The sequence below is a fragment of the Gossypium hirsutum genome, chromosome A11 (assembly GCF_007990345.1).
Source record: "Gossypium hirsutum isolate 1008001.06 chromosome A11, Gossypium_hirsutum_v2.1, whole genome shotgun sequence".
NCBI classification, from domain to species: Eukaryota; Viridiplantae; Streptophyta; class Magnoliopsida; order Malvales; family Malvaceae; genus Gossypium; species Gossypium hirsutum.
In genome coordinates, this window is record NC_053434.1 from 119,633,372 (window position 1) to 119,648,771 (window position 15,400).

The window sequence follows — 15,400 nt, forward strand, 5'->3', positions numbered from 1 at the left end:
AATATAAGTGTTCAATTTTATTGACTTACTCTCGTTAGACAATGTTTTACTTTATTTCTAAAATAAAATTAAGGCTTAGTTGAATTGATTAATTTAACTGTCCATAAAAAAAACTAACATTATGTAGCATTGAGATAAATTCCTTTTGTTGATTATAACTGTTAATAAGGATTTATATAAATAAGTATTTAATTTCATTGAATCTCTCTCATTTGAAATGTTTTACTTTATTTAAAATGCTATTTTGACCAAAACGTTATAATAATGTTAAACATATATATAATTTTATTTTATTCTCTATTCTTGTTTTTTTTAGGTTACAGAAATGATTGAAAGCATGATCATCGACAATAAAAGGTAAAAAATATATATGCACATATTTATAATGTGTATTATTAATATTTTTTTATAAAAGTATCCAATAAAAATCAATGGAAAAAACCTTTAATGCTTAATATTTAATGTTATATTTATGAAATTTATCTAGCAATGCATTACTCTTTTAAAAGAAACATGAGAAAGATATATCCTTACTAATATTAAGTGTTTATATTTGATGCACTAATATAGTATATCTTAGTGAACATGATTTTAATATGTCATCAAAATTTTTAAAAATATAATCAATAGACTTATTTTTAATTTCCTGTAATTATTTCGTAATAATGAATAGAATTATACATTACAATTGCACCAATATAAATCAAAATTTTAATTCTAGTTTTATAAGGCTTAGGTGATTTGAAGTCAAATGTAAGTGTTAGATAGATATATATGTTTGAAATGGATATGTGTCATTTTTTAAAAAAGCTTTTTCATGTATTTAACGAGTTCATGAAGTATCATATATTAATACCCATATTTGGACACGTGTTAGATAAAGTATCGGGTACAAGTCCTTAAAAAATAGCATTGGAGAAACACAGCTTTGAGGTAATGTTTTTGTATATTTTAATGCTCATTTTTGTTTTGTTAATGATTTTTAGGGAATCGAGTAAGACGCTCAATTTGAGTGTCGATGTCTTCTCAAAGATGAAAAATTTGAGACTGCTCAGAGTGCTTGGCCACTTAAATTGTGATGATCTCAAATATCTATCTAATGAGCTACGACTTTTAGATTGGACAGGATATCCTTTAACATCATTGCCTTCAAGCTTTCAACCGGACAATCTTGTTGTACTTCTCTTACCATATAGTCTCATTCAACAACTATGGAAGGGAAATAGAGTAAGAAATAAATTAATCTAATCCTTCTGTTTTAGCTTATTTTAAAATTTGAATACAATAAAAAATAATAAAAAATGAGCTTTATTATATTTTCTCTTTTCTCTCTAATCTGTTATTGTTTGTGACAGCCCTTGTATAAGTTGAAAATAATCAGCCTTGAAGGGTCTCAAAAACTCATCAAGACACCAGACTTCACAACAGCCCCATATCTTGAAGTTCTGATTATGGAAGGTTGTACCAGCTTAGTAGATGTTCATCCATCACTTGGACTGCTTAAGAGACTTAAACTTTTGAATTTAAGAGACTGCAAAAGTCTTAGGAGCCTTCCAACTAAAATTGGAATGGAATTCCTTGAAACTTTAATTCTTTCGGGTTGCTCAAATCTTGCAAGGTTTCCTGACACTGATGGGAAAATGGAACATCTAAAAACTCTTGATCTTTCTGGTTGTTACAAAGTTGAATATTTGCCGGAGAATTTGCAGCAAGCAGAATCTTTGGAAGAGCTTGACTTGAGTGAAACAGCCATAAAAGAACCACCATCCTTCATTTCTCAATTGAAAAATCTTAAATTTTTGTCTGTCAATGGATGCAAGGGTCCGTCTAAGTTAAAAAGAGATCTCCTTTCTCTTTTCAAGGTAAGCCAAAGAGTAAGGATGAATCCCATAGCTCTAATGCTACCTTCATTGTCCAGTTTGAGTTCATTGAGAAAGTTGAAACTAAGGGACTGCAATCTTGGTGAAGGAGATATTCCTAGTGCTATTTCTTGTATATCCTCTTTGACACATCTTGATCTTCACAGTAACAATTTCAACAGCATACCTGTATCTCTTACTCGACTCTCGAAACTTGAATATCTTAGGTTGTCAAATTGTGGCCTGTGCAATATTGGTGAAGGAGATAATCCTAGTGATATTTCTGGTCTATCCTCACTGAGAGTTCTTGAGCTTGGTGGTAACAATTTCACCAGCATAGCTACGTCCTTTACTCGTCTTTCCAATCTTGAATTTCTTGGAGTGTCAAATTGCTGTGAGCTTGAATCGTTGCCTGTGCTTCTAGCAAGGATGAGAACTGATTGGAAAGATGATAAGGCTTACTTTATAGCTACTAACAGCTACAAATTGGCTGAGAACATTAGTGCAATATCATTGCTGAAAACATATATTAAGGTTGATTGATCTCTCTTTTTTTTCATGGTTTTAGTTACAGAACTACCGATATTTTATTTTACAAGCATTTGCAAATTCAAGAACGATTGATGTTTTAATTTGCAGGCATTTGCGAATTCAAGAAAAAGATTTGATGTTGTTATACCTGGAAATGAAATCCCAGAATGGTTCAGCCAACAGAGAGGCGGCTCTGTAATTGAAATACCTTTGCCTCTCAATATTCAGAATGACAGTCAGTGGATTGGAGTTGCTTTCTGCTGCATTTTCGTCAATGATTGTGGTTCCGAGAGAAGGGTTCTTGGTGGTCCAACTTATATCTATTCTAGAAATTCTGGACAATCTAGTAGTAATGGATCTGTTTTCCAAGTTAAAAATCCTCGAGAGGTCGATTTCAGTTACCTTTTTTTTACTCGAGCACCCACAACGAAGGACCACCTTTCTCTTCGTTATTTCTCGCGTGAATTTTTATATCCATTATCCTTGAAGGATAAATGTGAAACCAAGAATTTATGGACAATGGATTGCTCTGATGATGATGCGATGTGCTTCAGCTATCTTTCATAGGCACCAGAACGTCTTCTTCTGTTGAGGTGAAGAAGTGTGGTGTTAGAATAATATATGAGAAAGATTTGGAAGAAATAAAAGAGCTACAGTGCCATACCACTCAATCTTCTCCAAGCTTTGAACATATCCATCATCACTCTACTAACAAAGATGGATCCGTAGGCAGCACTTCCCTTGTAAAACGAAAACGTAATATCTACGAGGAAGAAGGACCGCAGCCTAAACAGATGCAAAAAATTTTCAATTTTATAAAGGGCCGATCAGGGAAGGAGGAGTAAGTGTGCTAGACTGCTTCACTAGCCTTTTCAAGAATTTTTCTCCTATTTAGTTAGTTTTATAAGTTTCTGTTTTTCCCCTGTTACTGTTTGATGGTACAAATAGATTCTTGTTTAGTATTCTTTATATCCGCAACATTGATTGATGTGATGAACTATAAATATATTGGTGTTCATAATACGAACATGAAATTGATATAGAGAGTACTAAATCAAAGAAGGCAAAATGCATTTTGAAATTAAAAGTTCAATATTTGAATACCGTTTGGAAGTAGAATAAAATCCTTGATATAAATACCACACATTTAATAAATAAAAAATGATATGATAAAACTTTTCAGCTTTCTTGGTCCATTGAATGGGCATCCCAATCCCAAAGAATTCAACTTTTGAAACCCTCGATTGAAATGCAAAAATCATGTCCCTGAAAACGAAGCTTTTGATTAATAGTTGAAATATTTTATACAGTGACTATTACAAATGAGTATTCCAACCCCAACAAGAACAAGGAGGCTTCGAGGGCTTATGCAACACACTCTATATGTTGGAGATTTGGCACTCTTTAACCGGATGAAGTAAGAACTTCAACCTGGACTTTAACAGGAATGTATTATACCCGGATAAAGAATGAAGGAAAAATGCTTGAGATTCGAGCTTTTTGCTTCTTTCAGGAATAGAGAACAGAATTTAGATACAGAAAAAAATGGAGCATATGGAAGTCAAATCTGATGATTTCGTTCAAAAGAAACTTTGTCTCAAAGCTATTACATATACCAGTCATTAGCTGGTCAAAAAAGCAACCTAAACACTACCTAACTCCACTTATTACATTGGAACTAGGTGATATTACTTGCACACTTAAACAAAGCTGGTAACCAGCTCTTTGACCATCAAGTTACGTCAATTTGTCATTCAAAATGAACTAAATTACAAAAACATTATTAAAAGAGTAACAAAATGAAACTGAGATGAAACAGTAGCATTAACATCTTCAGTTGCACGTACTTTACCCGGACAACTTATGTGCATGAATTCTTATGTGCATAAATCTGCATGAGCTGCATGTCCACCTTTGTTGCTGCATGTGTTGCATGGGAACTAACTTCAACACTCCTCCTTAGTTTCCATGCTCGTAACACCTAGCTGCTTTCTCAATTGTATAAATCTTGACACACCAAGGGCCTTTGTGAAGATATCAGCAACCTGTTCTTTTGAATTGCAATGAATTAGCTCCACCTCTCGAGCTTGTTCCATCTCCCTTATCACATGTAATTTGATGCTGAAGTGCTTCGTTCTACCATGGAAGATAGGATTCTTTGCAATTGCAACAGCAGACTTGTTATCACAAAAGATCTCTATTGCTTTCCTTTGATGTAGGTTAAGGTCAACTAGAATTTTTCTTAGCCAAATGGCTTGATTTACAGCATTGGCAGCTGCAACATATTCAGCTTCTGCTATTTTGATTGAGCCACCATTGATTGTTTCCTTGAGCTCTAACAAAACATGGTTGGGCCAAGGGTAAAAGCATATCCAGAGGTTCTTTTCATATTATCACTTGAACCAGCCCAATCACTATCTGTGTATCCAACAAGCTTCAAACTTTCAGCCTTGTTAAATAGCATCCCATGGCTTAAAGTACCCATGATATATCTAAGCACTCGTTTGCAGCTTGAAAGTGCTTCTCATTGCAACAATACATGAATCTTGAGAGCAAACTGACAGCAAACATAATGTCTGGCCTAGTAGCAGTTAAATATAGCAAACAACTAACTAGGCTCCTGTAGGTAGGCTCATCTGCTGGTTCATGATCTCCTTAGTTTGACAGCTTCATTCCAACAGCAATCGGAGTGCTTGTTGGCTTACAATTCTCTATTGAGAACTTGGACAAGACCTTCAAGGCAAACGTTCTCTGACTTAGAAAGATTCCTCTTTGAGCTTGAGTCACTTCCATGCCAAGGAAATAAGTCATCCTTCCTAAATCAGACATTTCAAACTCCTGCTCCATTTTGGCTTTAAAATCAACCAGCATTGCTTGGTCTCATCCTGTGACCAACAGATCATCAACATAGAGAGACACAATGAGTTATGTTTCAACTCCTTTTTTCTTAACATACAATGTTGGCTCACTGAGGCTTCTTTGAAATCCCAAACTGACCAAGTACCTGTCAATTCGAGCATACCAGGCTCTAGGAGCTTGTTTCAGGCCATATAATGCCTTCTTAAGCCTGTACACCATTTGTTCTTTGCCAGACACAACAAAGCCTTGAGGCTGATCAATGTAGATCTCTTCTTTAAGGAAGCCATTTAGGAATGCAGACTTCACATCAAGCTGGTGGATTTTCCATTGCATCTGAGCTACCAAGGCAACCAGTAACCTGATGGTGTCTAACCTGGCCACTGGTGCAAATGTTTCCAGGTAGTCCAGGCCATATTTTTGGGTGAATCCTTTGACTACAAGCCTGCCTTTCAGTTTTTTCAAGCTCCCATCAGCATTTTGTTTTGCTCGATAGACCCACTTTACTCCAATAACCTTCCTCTTGACGGGTCTAAGAACCAATTCCCATGTCTGGTTCTTCTCGATCATGACAATTTCATCAGCCATAACCTGTTTCCATCCTTCATCAGCTTCAGCTTCTTCAAAATTGCATGGTTCTTCTTGTGCAACATGAGCCCTCTCATAAACATCAGCCAAAGTCCTTGTACCCCTGACTAGTTCGTCATCAACATCCATCTCTGGATCATTTTGATCAGATTCAAACTGATCTGTCATAAATTCTTCAAAAATGACTTCAAGTTAATTTCTTTCCCAATTCCAATAATCCTTCTCATCAAACACCACATCTCTGCTCAGTTGGACTTTGTTGGTTAAAGGATCCAGAATCCTATAACCCTTTTGGACCGTACTATACCCGGCTAAAATACCAGGAATAGCTCTTTTGGACAACTTATCCCTCTTTACAGCTGGTACTTGGCTGTAACATAGGCAACCAAAGACTTTCATATGAGCCAATGATGGCTTGAACCCGAACCAGGCCTCAAAAGGTGTCTTGTGAGAAAGTGCTTTGGTTGGAAGCCTATTCTGAATGTAGACAGTAGAATTGACAGCTTCAGCCCACATGGTCTTGGGCAAATTTTTCTCAAACAATAAGCATCTGGCCATATCCATCAAGCTCCTGTTCTTCCTTTCACTCACCCCATTTTGCTGGGGTGTGTAAACATTGGTTAGCTGGTGTTTGATGCCAGCATCATCACAGAAGGTATTAAACCCGGATAAAGTATACTCTGTTCCATTATCAGACCTAATGGTCTTTATCTTATAGCCTGTTTCTATTTCCACTGCAGCTTTAAAATTTATAAACACTTGAATAACCTAAGGCTTATACTTCAAGAAATAAATCCAGCAATATTTGGTATAGTCATCAATGAAGAGAATAAAGTACCTGTTGCCACTTAGTGATTCAGTCCTCATGGGGCCACAAACATCAGTATGCACCAATTCCAATTTGTTTGATGCTCTCCAGGTGGTGTTTGTAGGAAATGGAAGCCTGGCTTGTTTTCCCATCTGACAGACCTCACAAACATCTTCAATCTGAACTGTTTTGGTGAAGTTTTCAACCATTTCCTTGCTGACCATCCGAGCCATAGATTTGAAGTTGACATGACCAAGTCTTTGATGCCAAAGCTTGGTGTTTTCTGTTGAAGCAATATAGGCTGAGTGTGAGTCACCTGACCAATTGACTTCAAAGTATTTGTCACTCATGGTGACTGTCATGAAGCTTGATCCATTTGAATCAGTTATCTGGAATTCTTCACCTTTGAACACAACAGAATAACCTTTCTCAAGCAATTGAGCAATGCTGAGAAGGTTTCTGTTAATCTCAGGCACTAGCAGCACATTTGGAATGATTTTATTGCCTGTAGGAGTGCATATAGCACATCCCCTTTTCCTTCAGCTTTTATGAACTATCCATTGCCAACTTTCACTTTGGTATTGCAGCTTCTATCCAAGGTCTTAAAGATGGTTGCATCAGGTGACATGTGGTTAGTGCAGCCACTGTCCAACAACCATCCTTTTGTACTTTTCTTCTGGCCAGCTGAGCAAGAAACAGCAAAGACTTGCTCTTCATGGTCACTACTGTCTTCAGCCACTCGAGCTTCTTCATTCTTGTGTTGTGGTTGGTTTTGGCCAGGTCTGCCTTTTTCTTTGCAGACCCTTTCAACATGGCATTTCTTCTTGCAGTGTTGACACACAGCATCTGGCCTCTGGATGACCAGGTCTTTTGCAAAATCTGCAAAGTCGATCTCCTCCTTTTGCAGCATCAGGCTTAGGCCTGTTTTTCAAATTCTTCTTACCTTTATAAGCTGAGGTACTCGAGGCTGCTTTGGCTTTAGCTTGGAAAGCACTCTCCTGGTGCTCCTCCATTCTACTAGCTCTCCTTTGTTCCTGAGCATAGAGGGCATTAATAAGCTCAGTTAGGGAGATAGTTGCCAGGTCTCTCGAATCCTCTAGGGATGAGATCTTTGCCTCATATCTTTCAGGCAATGTTGAGAGCACCTTCTCTATAATTCTTACCTCACTGAACTATTCTCCTAGCAATCTTATGCTGTTGACCACAGCCATTATCCTGTCAGAGTATTGCTTCACTGTTTCTTCTTCCTTCATCGTGAGATTTTCAAAGTCTCTTCTCAAGTTTAGTAACTACTGCTGCCTTGTTCTTTCAGTGCCTTGAAACTCCTCTTTAAGCTTGACCCAGGCCTGCTTGGGAGTCTCACAAGCCATGATCCTGGTAAAGATGACATCAAAAACACAATTCTGAATGCATGACATGGCCTTGTGTCTTTTAGTCCTCTCATCTGCGTGCTGTCTGATTTGAGCAACTGTGGGGTTGGCTCTGAGTGGAGCTGGCTTAGCATCTGTGTTGACAACTTCCCACAGATCAAAGGCCTGCAGGTAAGTCCTCATCTGGACCTGTCATATGTGGAACCCTTCACCATTAAAGGCTGGTGGTGCAGCTGGTGAGAAGCCTGATGAAGCCATCATTTTGAAAGTATGCTCGAACAAGTCCACTAAGAAATGAGCTCTTGATACCAACTGTTGAAGATTTGGCACTCTTTAACCGGATGAAGTAAGAACTTCAACCTGGACTTTAATAGCAATGTATTATACCCGAATAAAGAATGAAGGAAAAATGCTTGATATTCGAGCTTTTTACTTCTTTCAGGAATAGAGAACAGAATTTAGAAGATAAAGAAAAAAAATGAAGCATATGGAAGTCAAATCTGATGATTTCATTCAAAAGAAACTTTGGCTCAAAGCCATTACATATACCAGTCATTGGCTGGTCAAAAAATCAACCTGAACACTACCTAACTCCACTTATTACATTGGAACTAGGTGATATTACTTGCACACTTAAACAAAGCTGGTAACCAGCTCTTTGACCATCAAGTTACATCAATTTGTCAATCAAAATGAACTAAATTACAAAAACATTGTTAAAAAAGTAACAAAATGAAACTGAGATGAAACAGTAGCATTAACATCTTCAGTTGCACGTACTTTACCCGGACAACTTATGTACATGAATTCTTACGTGCATAAATCTGCATGAGCTGCATGTCCACCTTTGTTGCTACATGTGTTGCATGGGAGCTAACTTCAACACTATACAATTGTTGTAAATTTACAACAACTTTGGCCTTTGAAGCTGCAAACTGCTCTATCACCAAATATTTTGAATTTGTATCATATAACCTTAAAAAAATAGTTGTATGATGAAAATCTTCAATTAAACTTCACCCACCATAAGACACAAACGACTCTGTAATTGTTAATGGAGGAATGACGTTGTTTCTATCACTTATTAACTCATCATTCGATCCACCAGGGAATTCTCAAGCTTTAATAACAGAGCTTAAGTCAATAGGCAACGAGGCAACACCATCCAAATGTGATACCACGCTGGACGTGCTAGGCCTAGCTACTGCCACCGGGTGCGAGCAAAGCAACCCAAGCTTGATGATATTTGTAAATATGGAAAATTTTAGTTTTCAAAAAACACGAAAGCTTCAAACTGAAATAGAAGTGGTCAATTATAAAATGCCATTTTATAAAGAAATTCTAAAACCCTTTAAAAATTGACAATTTTAAGGTTCCCCTTGAAATCCAAAGAAAAATAAGGTTCAGAAAATGGTTATGCATAGGGAAAGTTATAGCACCCGTACAACCCCCAAAATTGATACCTCCTTAATTTCATGTTGTCAAAAATTGAGATTCAAAAATGTGAAAATCTAATATTTAACTATGATCCCTTTAAGTATTCATATAAAATAAATAATTTTAGTTTTTGAGAGAATTAAAACGATTTTCTGTATTTCCAATGTTCACAAAAATGTTGAAAACTTATTTATTATTAATAAAACCCGTAAATTCACTCGTCTTGAAAGATGGTATACCATAGGCTGGAGAAATACAAAATAGAGTAAATAATGTCAAAAAAATTCTCTTTGTGAGGATAATGGGTATGAAGTTTTTCGAAATGAAGACCATTTTACCGAGAAAGTACGGCTTAGGGTTTAGGGCTTAGGGTTGAAAACAAAGCATTAGGCGCGAATGGTTTTAATTTATACTTTTTTAGAAGATGTTGGGAGGTAGTTAAAGAGGATTTATTTGAGATGATGGCAAAGTTTTTCAATTCTGGAAAATTGGATAAGAGTATTAACTCGTCTTTTATTGCATTAATGCCTAAAAATGATAATCCGCAAGATATTTCAGAATTTAGACCAATATGTCTGGTGAGCTCACTGTATAAAATTGTTGCTAAGGTTTTATCGAGACGATTACGAGTTGTCATTGGGGATGTGGTTAGTGATACACAATGTGCCTTCATTCAGGGTAGACAAATTTTTGATGGTATTTTGATTGCTAATGAGTTGGTTCATTCGGTCAAGAGTAAGGCTGGTTCGGGGGGATTTTTGTTTTTAAAGCTGGATTTTGCTAAAGCATATGACTGTGTGAGGTGGGATTTTTTGGATTTAATTTTATTGAAGATGGGGTTCGGCGAGCGTTGGATGAGTTGGATGGTGGAGTGTGTGTCAACAGTGACGGCTGCAGTGTTAATTAATGGCACGGTTGCTAATGAGTTTAGAATGCATAGAGGTCTCCGGTAAGGGGATCCATTTTTCCTTTTTATTTATTTATTCTGGTAGCGGAAATGTCGTATTTGATGTTTGAGAAAGCGGAGGAATTGGGGGTTACAGAGAGGATCAAAGGCGTTGTTCCTGGTCAGTCAGTTTCTCATCGTCAATTTGCAGATGACACCATTTTATTTCTAAGGGCGAATGAGGTAGTGGTAAGGAATTTGAAGTATATTCTTCACTGTTTTGATATCTTTTCTGGCTTAAGCATTAATTTTCGGAAGTTTTTTTTTGGTGGGTTTTGGTGTGGATGAGGAGTTTTCATTTAGAATGGATGTTGTTTGTAAATGCAAGATTGGGGAATTGCCGTTCAATTATTTGGGCATTCCTTTAGGTGGGATCCAAGAAAAATTTCTTCTTGGAATGGAATTGTGGAAAGAGTTGAGAGGAAGTTATCGGGATGGAAAAGTAGGTCTCTTTCTTGGGCAGGTAGAGTTGTGCTTATAAATGCTGTGCTATCGTCTTTGCCTATTTATTTTATGTCTATCTTTCAGGCACCTGTTGCAGTGATTAATAAGATTGATAAAATTAGACAGAATTTTTGTGGAGAAGTGAAGGTGGTCGGAGGAAGATGGCAAAGGTAAAGTGGAAACAAATCTGTATGTCTGAGGACAATGGGGCACCAGAATGGTGGATTTAATGGTTAAAAATAAGTCTCTTATGGTGCTGGCGATTCGCGGTGGATAGGGAAGCATTGTGGAAGAAAATTATTGCTGCAAAGTATGGTACCCTTGTGCAACATTGGCATTTTAGATCAAACAATTTAAAAGTCATGTCAGTAGTATGGAGGGGTATTATGGAGAATACGAAAGATTTGAAAGTGGCAAAATGGATGGGGAATGAGTCTTTTCACTAGTTGGTAGGGGAGGATATTTGGTGCGGTGATAAGCCACTGAGAGTGGAATTTCCAAGGCTGTTTTGTTTAGCCTTGAACAAGAACGGATTGTTTAATAGGGATGAATTCTTTTCTCGTCTGCTATTGGATAGGGAGGTTATTATGGTCTCTCGATTAAAGGAAGTAGTTAGTTGTATGGTTTTGATTCCTAAGGAGGAGGATCAGTTAATCTAGATTCATGACAAAAAAGGGATGCTATCAGTGAGGAAATTAACAGAATTGTTGATCAGCATTGATGTGGCGGATTGTAGGTTCGCATTTGATAGAATCTGGAAATTAAAGGTGCCTTATAAAGTGAAAAGTTTCTTGCGGTTGGTATCAATTGATCTTATTCCTACAAATGAGTTTTTTAGCAGAAGAGGGGTTAAGTTTGGTCAATCGGGGAATGGTTGTCCTTGGTGCGAGAGAGAACCGGAGACTTCGATGCACTTTTTCTTCCATTGTAATTTCATTATGAGCTTTTGGAGAATTATTTTGGAATGGTGGGAGGCGAAGTGGAGATCATTTGTTGATTTCTCAAATTTTTTTTCTCTTTTTGTAATAATGTCTCGTATCCAGGAGTTGTTAAGAGTTTATGGTTGATCTCAGTGTTTGCGGCTTATTGGTCAGTATGGTTAGCAAGGAATGAGCTAATGTTTGAAAGAAGATGGCCTAAAATGTCCAGTTCGGTATTTCTTTAAAAAATTCGAGTTTTGATGTGGATTAGATCGGTGTATGATGAATTGAAAGTGAATGAGAGAATTTGGTGGGTCTGTCCTATTAGAAGTTGAGAGATGTCAAGGAATTTGGGTTGAATGGAAGGTTTTCGTGCCTTTTTTGTTTTGGTTGGGTTAAATTTAATGTAAGTGGTGTGGAGATTGAGGGGGAAGTAGGGTGTGGTGGGGTGTTAAGAAATTCTGAAAGAGTGGTAAGGGTAGTTTTTTGGTCCGTGTGTAGCGAGAGATTCATTTGTTGAGGAGGTGGGGGCAATTAGCTTTGCTTTGGAGGTTTTTTTGGAGATGGGGTGGAAGGGTTGTTGCTCTTTAATTATCGAGGTTGGCTCCACAGAGGTGTTTTGCTGGGTCGAGAACAAAGGTTCGAGACCGTGGTCACTATTTTCTTTCTTTAAGGAAATTGATTCCAGGTTGTCCAGTATTGGATATGTATCCTTTTCAAGAGTGGACAAGCAAGGTAATGCGATGGCTTTGGCACTGGCAGTTGCTGGTCTAAAGAGGCAAGGTATGTTTAAGGCATGGTGGTGATTTAGTGTGTGTAGACACTCAATTTTGCCCGGGCCCAGAAATAAGTCCAAAAACAAAAATAATAAACCCAAAAAAAAATGAAGTCCAAGTTCAGTCCAAAATTACAAATATAATTTGGCCCGATCAGAATGGGCCATTACTTGAAAAGATTTAAGGTCCATCTACAAGCTTGACTCATATGGAACTATAATCTTCAATGATATGCAATCTTAGATATGATTGCAATCTTAGATATGATATGCAATCTTAGAAGATATGATTTTGTAATCTTAGAGATTTAATTTTTAGATACCTTTTAATCTTAACCGTTGATGTAATTGATCTGTACCGTTGGATTTGAGGAGGTTCAACTATAAATAGAGGCATCTCCCTTCATTGTAAAGACACTGGAGTTTTGGGAAACAATAAAATTTTTTGAGAGCTTTCACTCAAAATTCTCTCCCTCTTACGTTCTTATTTTCTACGGGTTGTTCTTATTTTATTCTTTGTTTATCTTCATTTTTCAACCCTTTTTATTTTGATTTAATCCATGTTTCCCTGATTTTTTTATATATTTTAATTTTTTAATAATTTTAGTATCATATCAAACTCTTTCATTTTTTAATAATTTTTTTAGTATTACTCTTAATAATTTTTTTTAAATTTTACTCAAATCATTATTTTAAAAAATATATATTTCATTTAATTGTCATATTTTATCCAAAAGTTTTTTCTAAAATGAGGCAATGTTTTTCGTATTTAAGAATTCGGGAAATAGTGCCCTAACATGCTGGGTTACGATTTCCCGTTTGTCTAAATGCCTAAAGTATCATTCTAAATAGATTTTGTAAATCACGAGATGATTTCAATTACGAGAGTTTAAGAATATCGTGTCCTATCATGCTGGATGTGATGTTTGTATTCTTTCGGAGCTAAGAAATCTCGATTTTTCAACTTGAATAATTTTGATTTTAAAAAAGGGATCCTATTTTTAGATCCTTTCAAATGTTTGACATTAAGACAGAAAACTATTCAATTTGGTACCAATTTTGGGTGTTGCGAGGGTGCTAATCCTTCCTCGTACGTAACCGACTCCCGAACCTATTTTCTTAATTTTCGTAGACTAAAACATTTTATAAGGTGATCCAATCACACCTAAAAAGGTTGGTGGCGACTCCCGTTTTCGTTTTTCAAAAGTCGATCCCCATTTTTCAAACATACCTTTAAAAAATGGTTTCGACAGCTTGGCGACTCCACTGGGGACTTAAGAGAGTCAAGTCAAGAAATTGAGTATTTTCTATCTTAATGTCGGAAGTTTGGAAAATTTAAAATTGGATCCTTTTTACATGTGTTTGTTGCATATGTTTGTTACCTTATTGCTGTACATTGCATTTGCATGACCGTTGTGGTCACACCCTTAAGAGGGAGTGAGAAGCTACGCTTTCATAAGGTTTTCACCTTGGTATGAGCTAGTGGATTGCTTCCGGGATACTGTACCTGTGTATTCGTGAGATTTTCATCTCCGGATGGCCATAGGGAAATATGTCCCTCTGAACTGAACTTGATCTATATGAGCCTATAATGGGTGAAGACCAAGCAATCTGCTGGTTCAGGTACCCTGGCTTTAGAGCTAAAACTCATATAGTGAACTTTAAAGAGTTTAGGAAAGATAGTGATAGCCTTTAGTAAGCTACCCTTGTAAGTACTTGTTTATCATTTTTTTTTATGATACTGACCTATTTTTATTTTGTTGTCATTGCATGTCATTTGGCATTTAAAGGTGTCGATTCACGGCTCGATTTCTAGATTAGAAAGTTTTGTAATGAGGAATGAATACCTTGATAGAGTGGAGGATAATGCTTCTGTCTGTACCTGGTCAAAGAAAACCCAGTTAGAGAAAGGAGATTGTGTCACTGAGGGATATACGTCAAAGTTATGAGACTTCACCCGTATTAATTCGATGCAGAATGAGTTTCAGAAGTTGAGAAACATTTAGGCCCAATGGGATGACGAGGCTAAGCAGCTTTTCTATCAGAATTATGGAGACCTTCCCTATTTGCTAGACGTCAAAGTAGATAGGCACTTGTTTTGAGCTATGGTACAGTTCTGGAACCCTGCTTATAGTTGCTTTACATTTGGTGATGTTGATCTTGCACCTACTTTGGAGGAGTATATGACTTTACTGCGTTGCTCGAGGATTCAGGGTCACAAGGCTTATGTTAGGCCTGCTAGTCTTCCAACTTTTGCAAAGAAGTTGGTGATGATTACTGGGATGAGTGATGTAAAAGCCTAATTTTTCAGTGGTGTCGGAACAGTGATTTGAGATCACTAAATCCGACAAACGAGTAGGAAATATTATTAATTTAGTAAATATAAGTTAAATGTGAAGTTAGGAAAAAATTTGAAATAGTGAATAGTGTACTAAAAATATATATATATTAAAATATTTAGAATCGAAAACGAGGTATCAAGACCTCGAGAATTTTAAATCGAGCCATAAATATTTTTATAAATATTTATGGAGTGTTAATAAGTTAGTATTAAAGTTTCGTCAAGAAATTTTAAAGTACTGATAGCTAATTGAACAAAAAGGACTAAATTGTATCAAATGCAAAATTGTGGGAAATGATTAAATAGATTAAATGATAAAAGAAAGAGGGTTTAAAAGGAAAATAGACCCAAGGTCTATTTGGGCTGGACGGCAAGGGCATGAAATCAGCAAGAAAATAAGGGGAATTAAGGGCAAAATTGGAAAATTGCAAAATTTACTTAATAAAGCTAGGACTAAAGTGGAATTATCTAGATTTCTCTTTATTTTTCTGCATTCTCATCAGAAAAAACACCATGGAAGAGTTC

General features: G+C 36.4%; 1 protein-coding gene across 2 annotated transcripts; it reads left to right on the plus strand.

The window, feature by feature from the left end:
• The first annotated feature begins 250 nt into the window (after positions 1 to 250).
• LOC107963109 (disease resistance protein RPV1-like) lies at positions 251 to 3,413 on the plus strand. Of its 2 annotated transcripts, XM_041080114.1 has the most exons (4): positions 251 to 357; positions 987 to 1,227; positions 1,356 to 2,393; positions 2,499 to 3,413. In XM_041080114.1, the coding sequence occupies exons 1-4, from the start codon at positions 326 to 328 to the stop codon at positions 2,955 to 2,957; spliced, it is 1,770 nt and encodes a 589-aa protein (XP_040936048.1). In that variant the 5' UTR covers positions 251 to 325; the 3' UTR covers positions 2,958 to 3,413. The 2 variants fall into 2 exon arrangements, with proteins under 2 accessions (XP_040936048.1, XP_016755188.1); XM_016899699.2 differs by lacking the exon at positions 251 to 357 and having other exon boundaries at positions 552 to 1,227.
• The last annotated feature ends 11,987 nt before the right edge of the window (positions 3,414 to 15,400 follow it).

What these genes read in the sequence shown, in the direction of transcription:
- LOC107963109 (XM_016899699.2), top strand. Translation starts at nt 937, where the DNA reads ATGTTTTTGTATATTTTAATGCTCATTTTTGTTTTGTTAATGATTTTT. An exon ending in AACTATGGAAGGGAAATAGA is followed by an intron (nt 1,228 to 1,355) that starts GTAAGAAATAAA and finishes TGTTTGTGACAG; the next exon opens with CCCTTGTATAAGTTGAAAAT. An exon ending in TGCTGAAAACATATATTAAG is followed by an intron (nt 2,394 to 2,498) that starts GTTGATTGATCT and finishes TTTAATTTGCAG; the next exon opens with GCATTTGCGAATTCAAGAAA.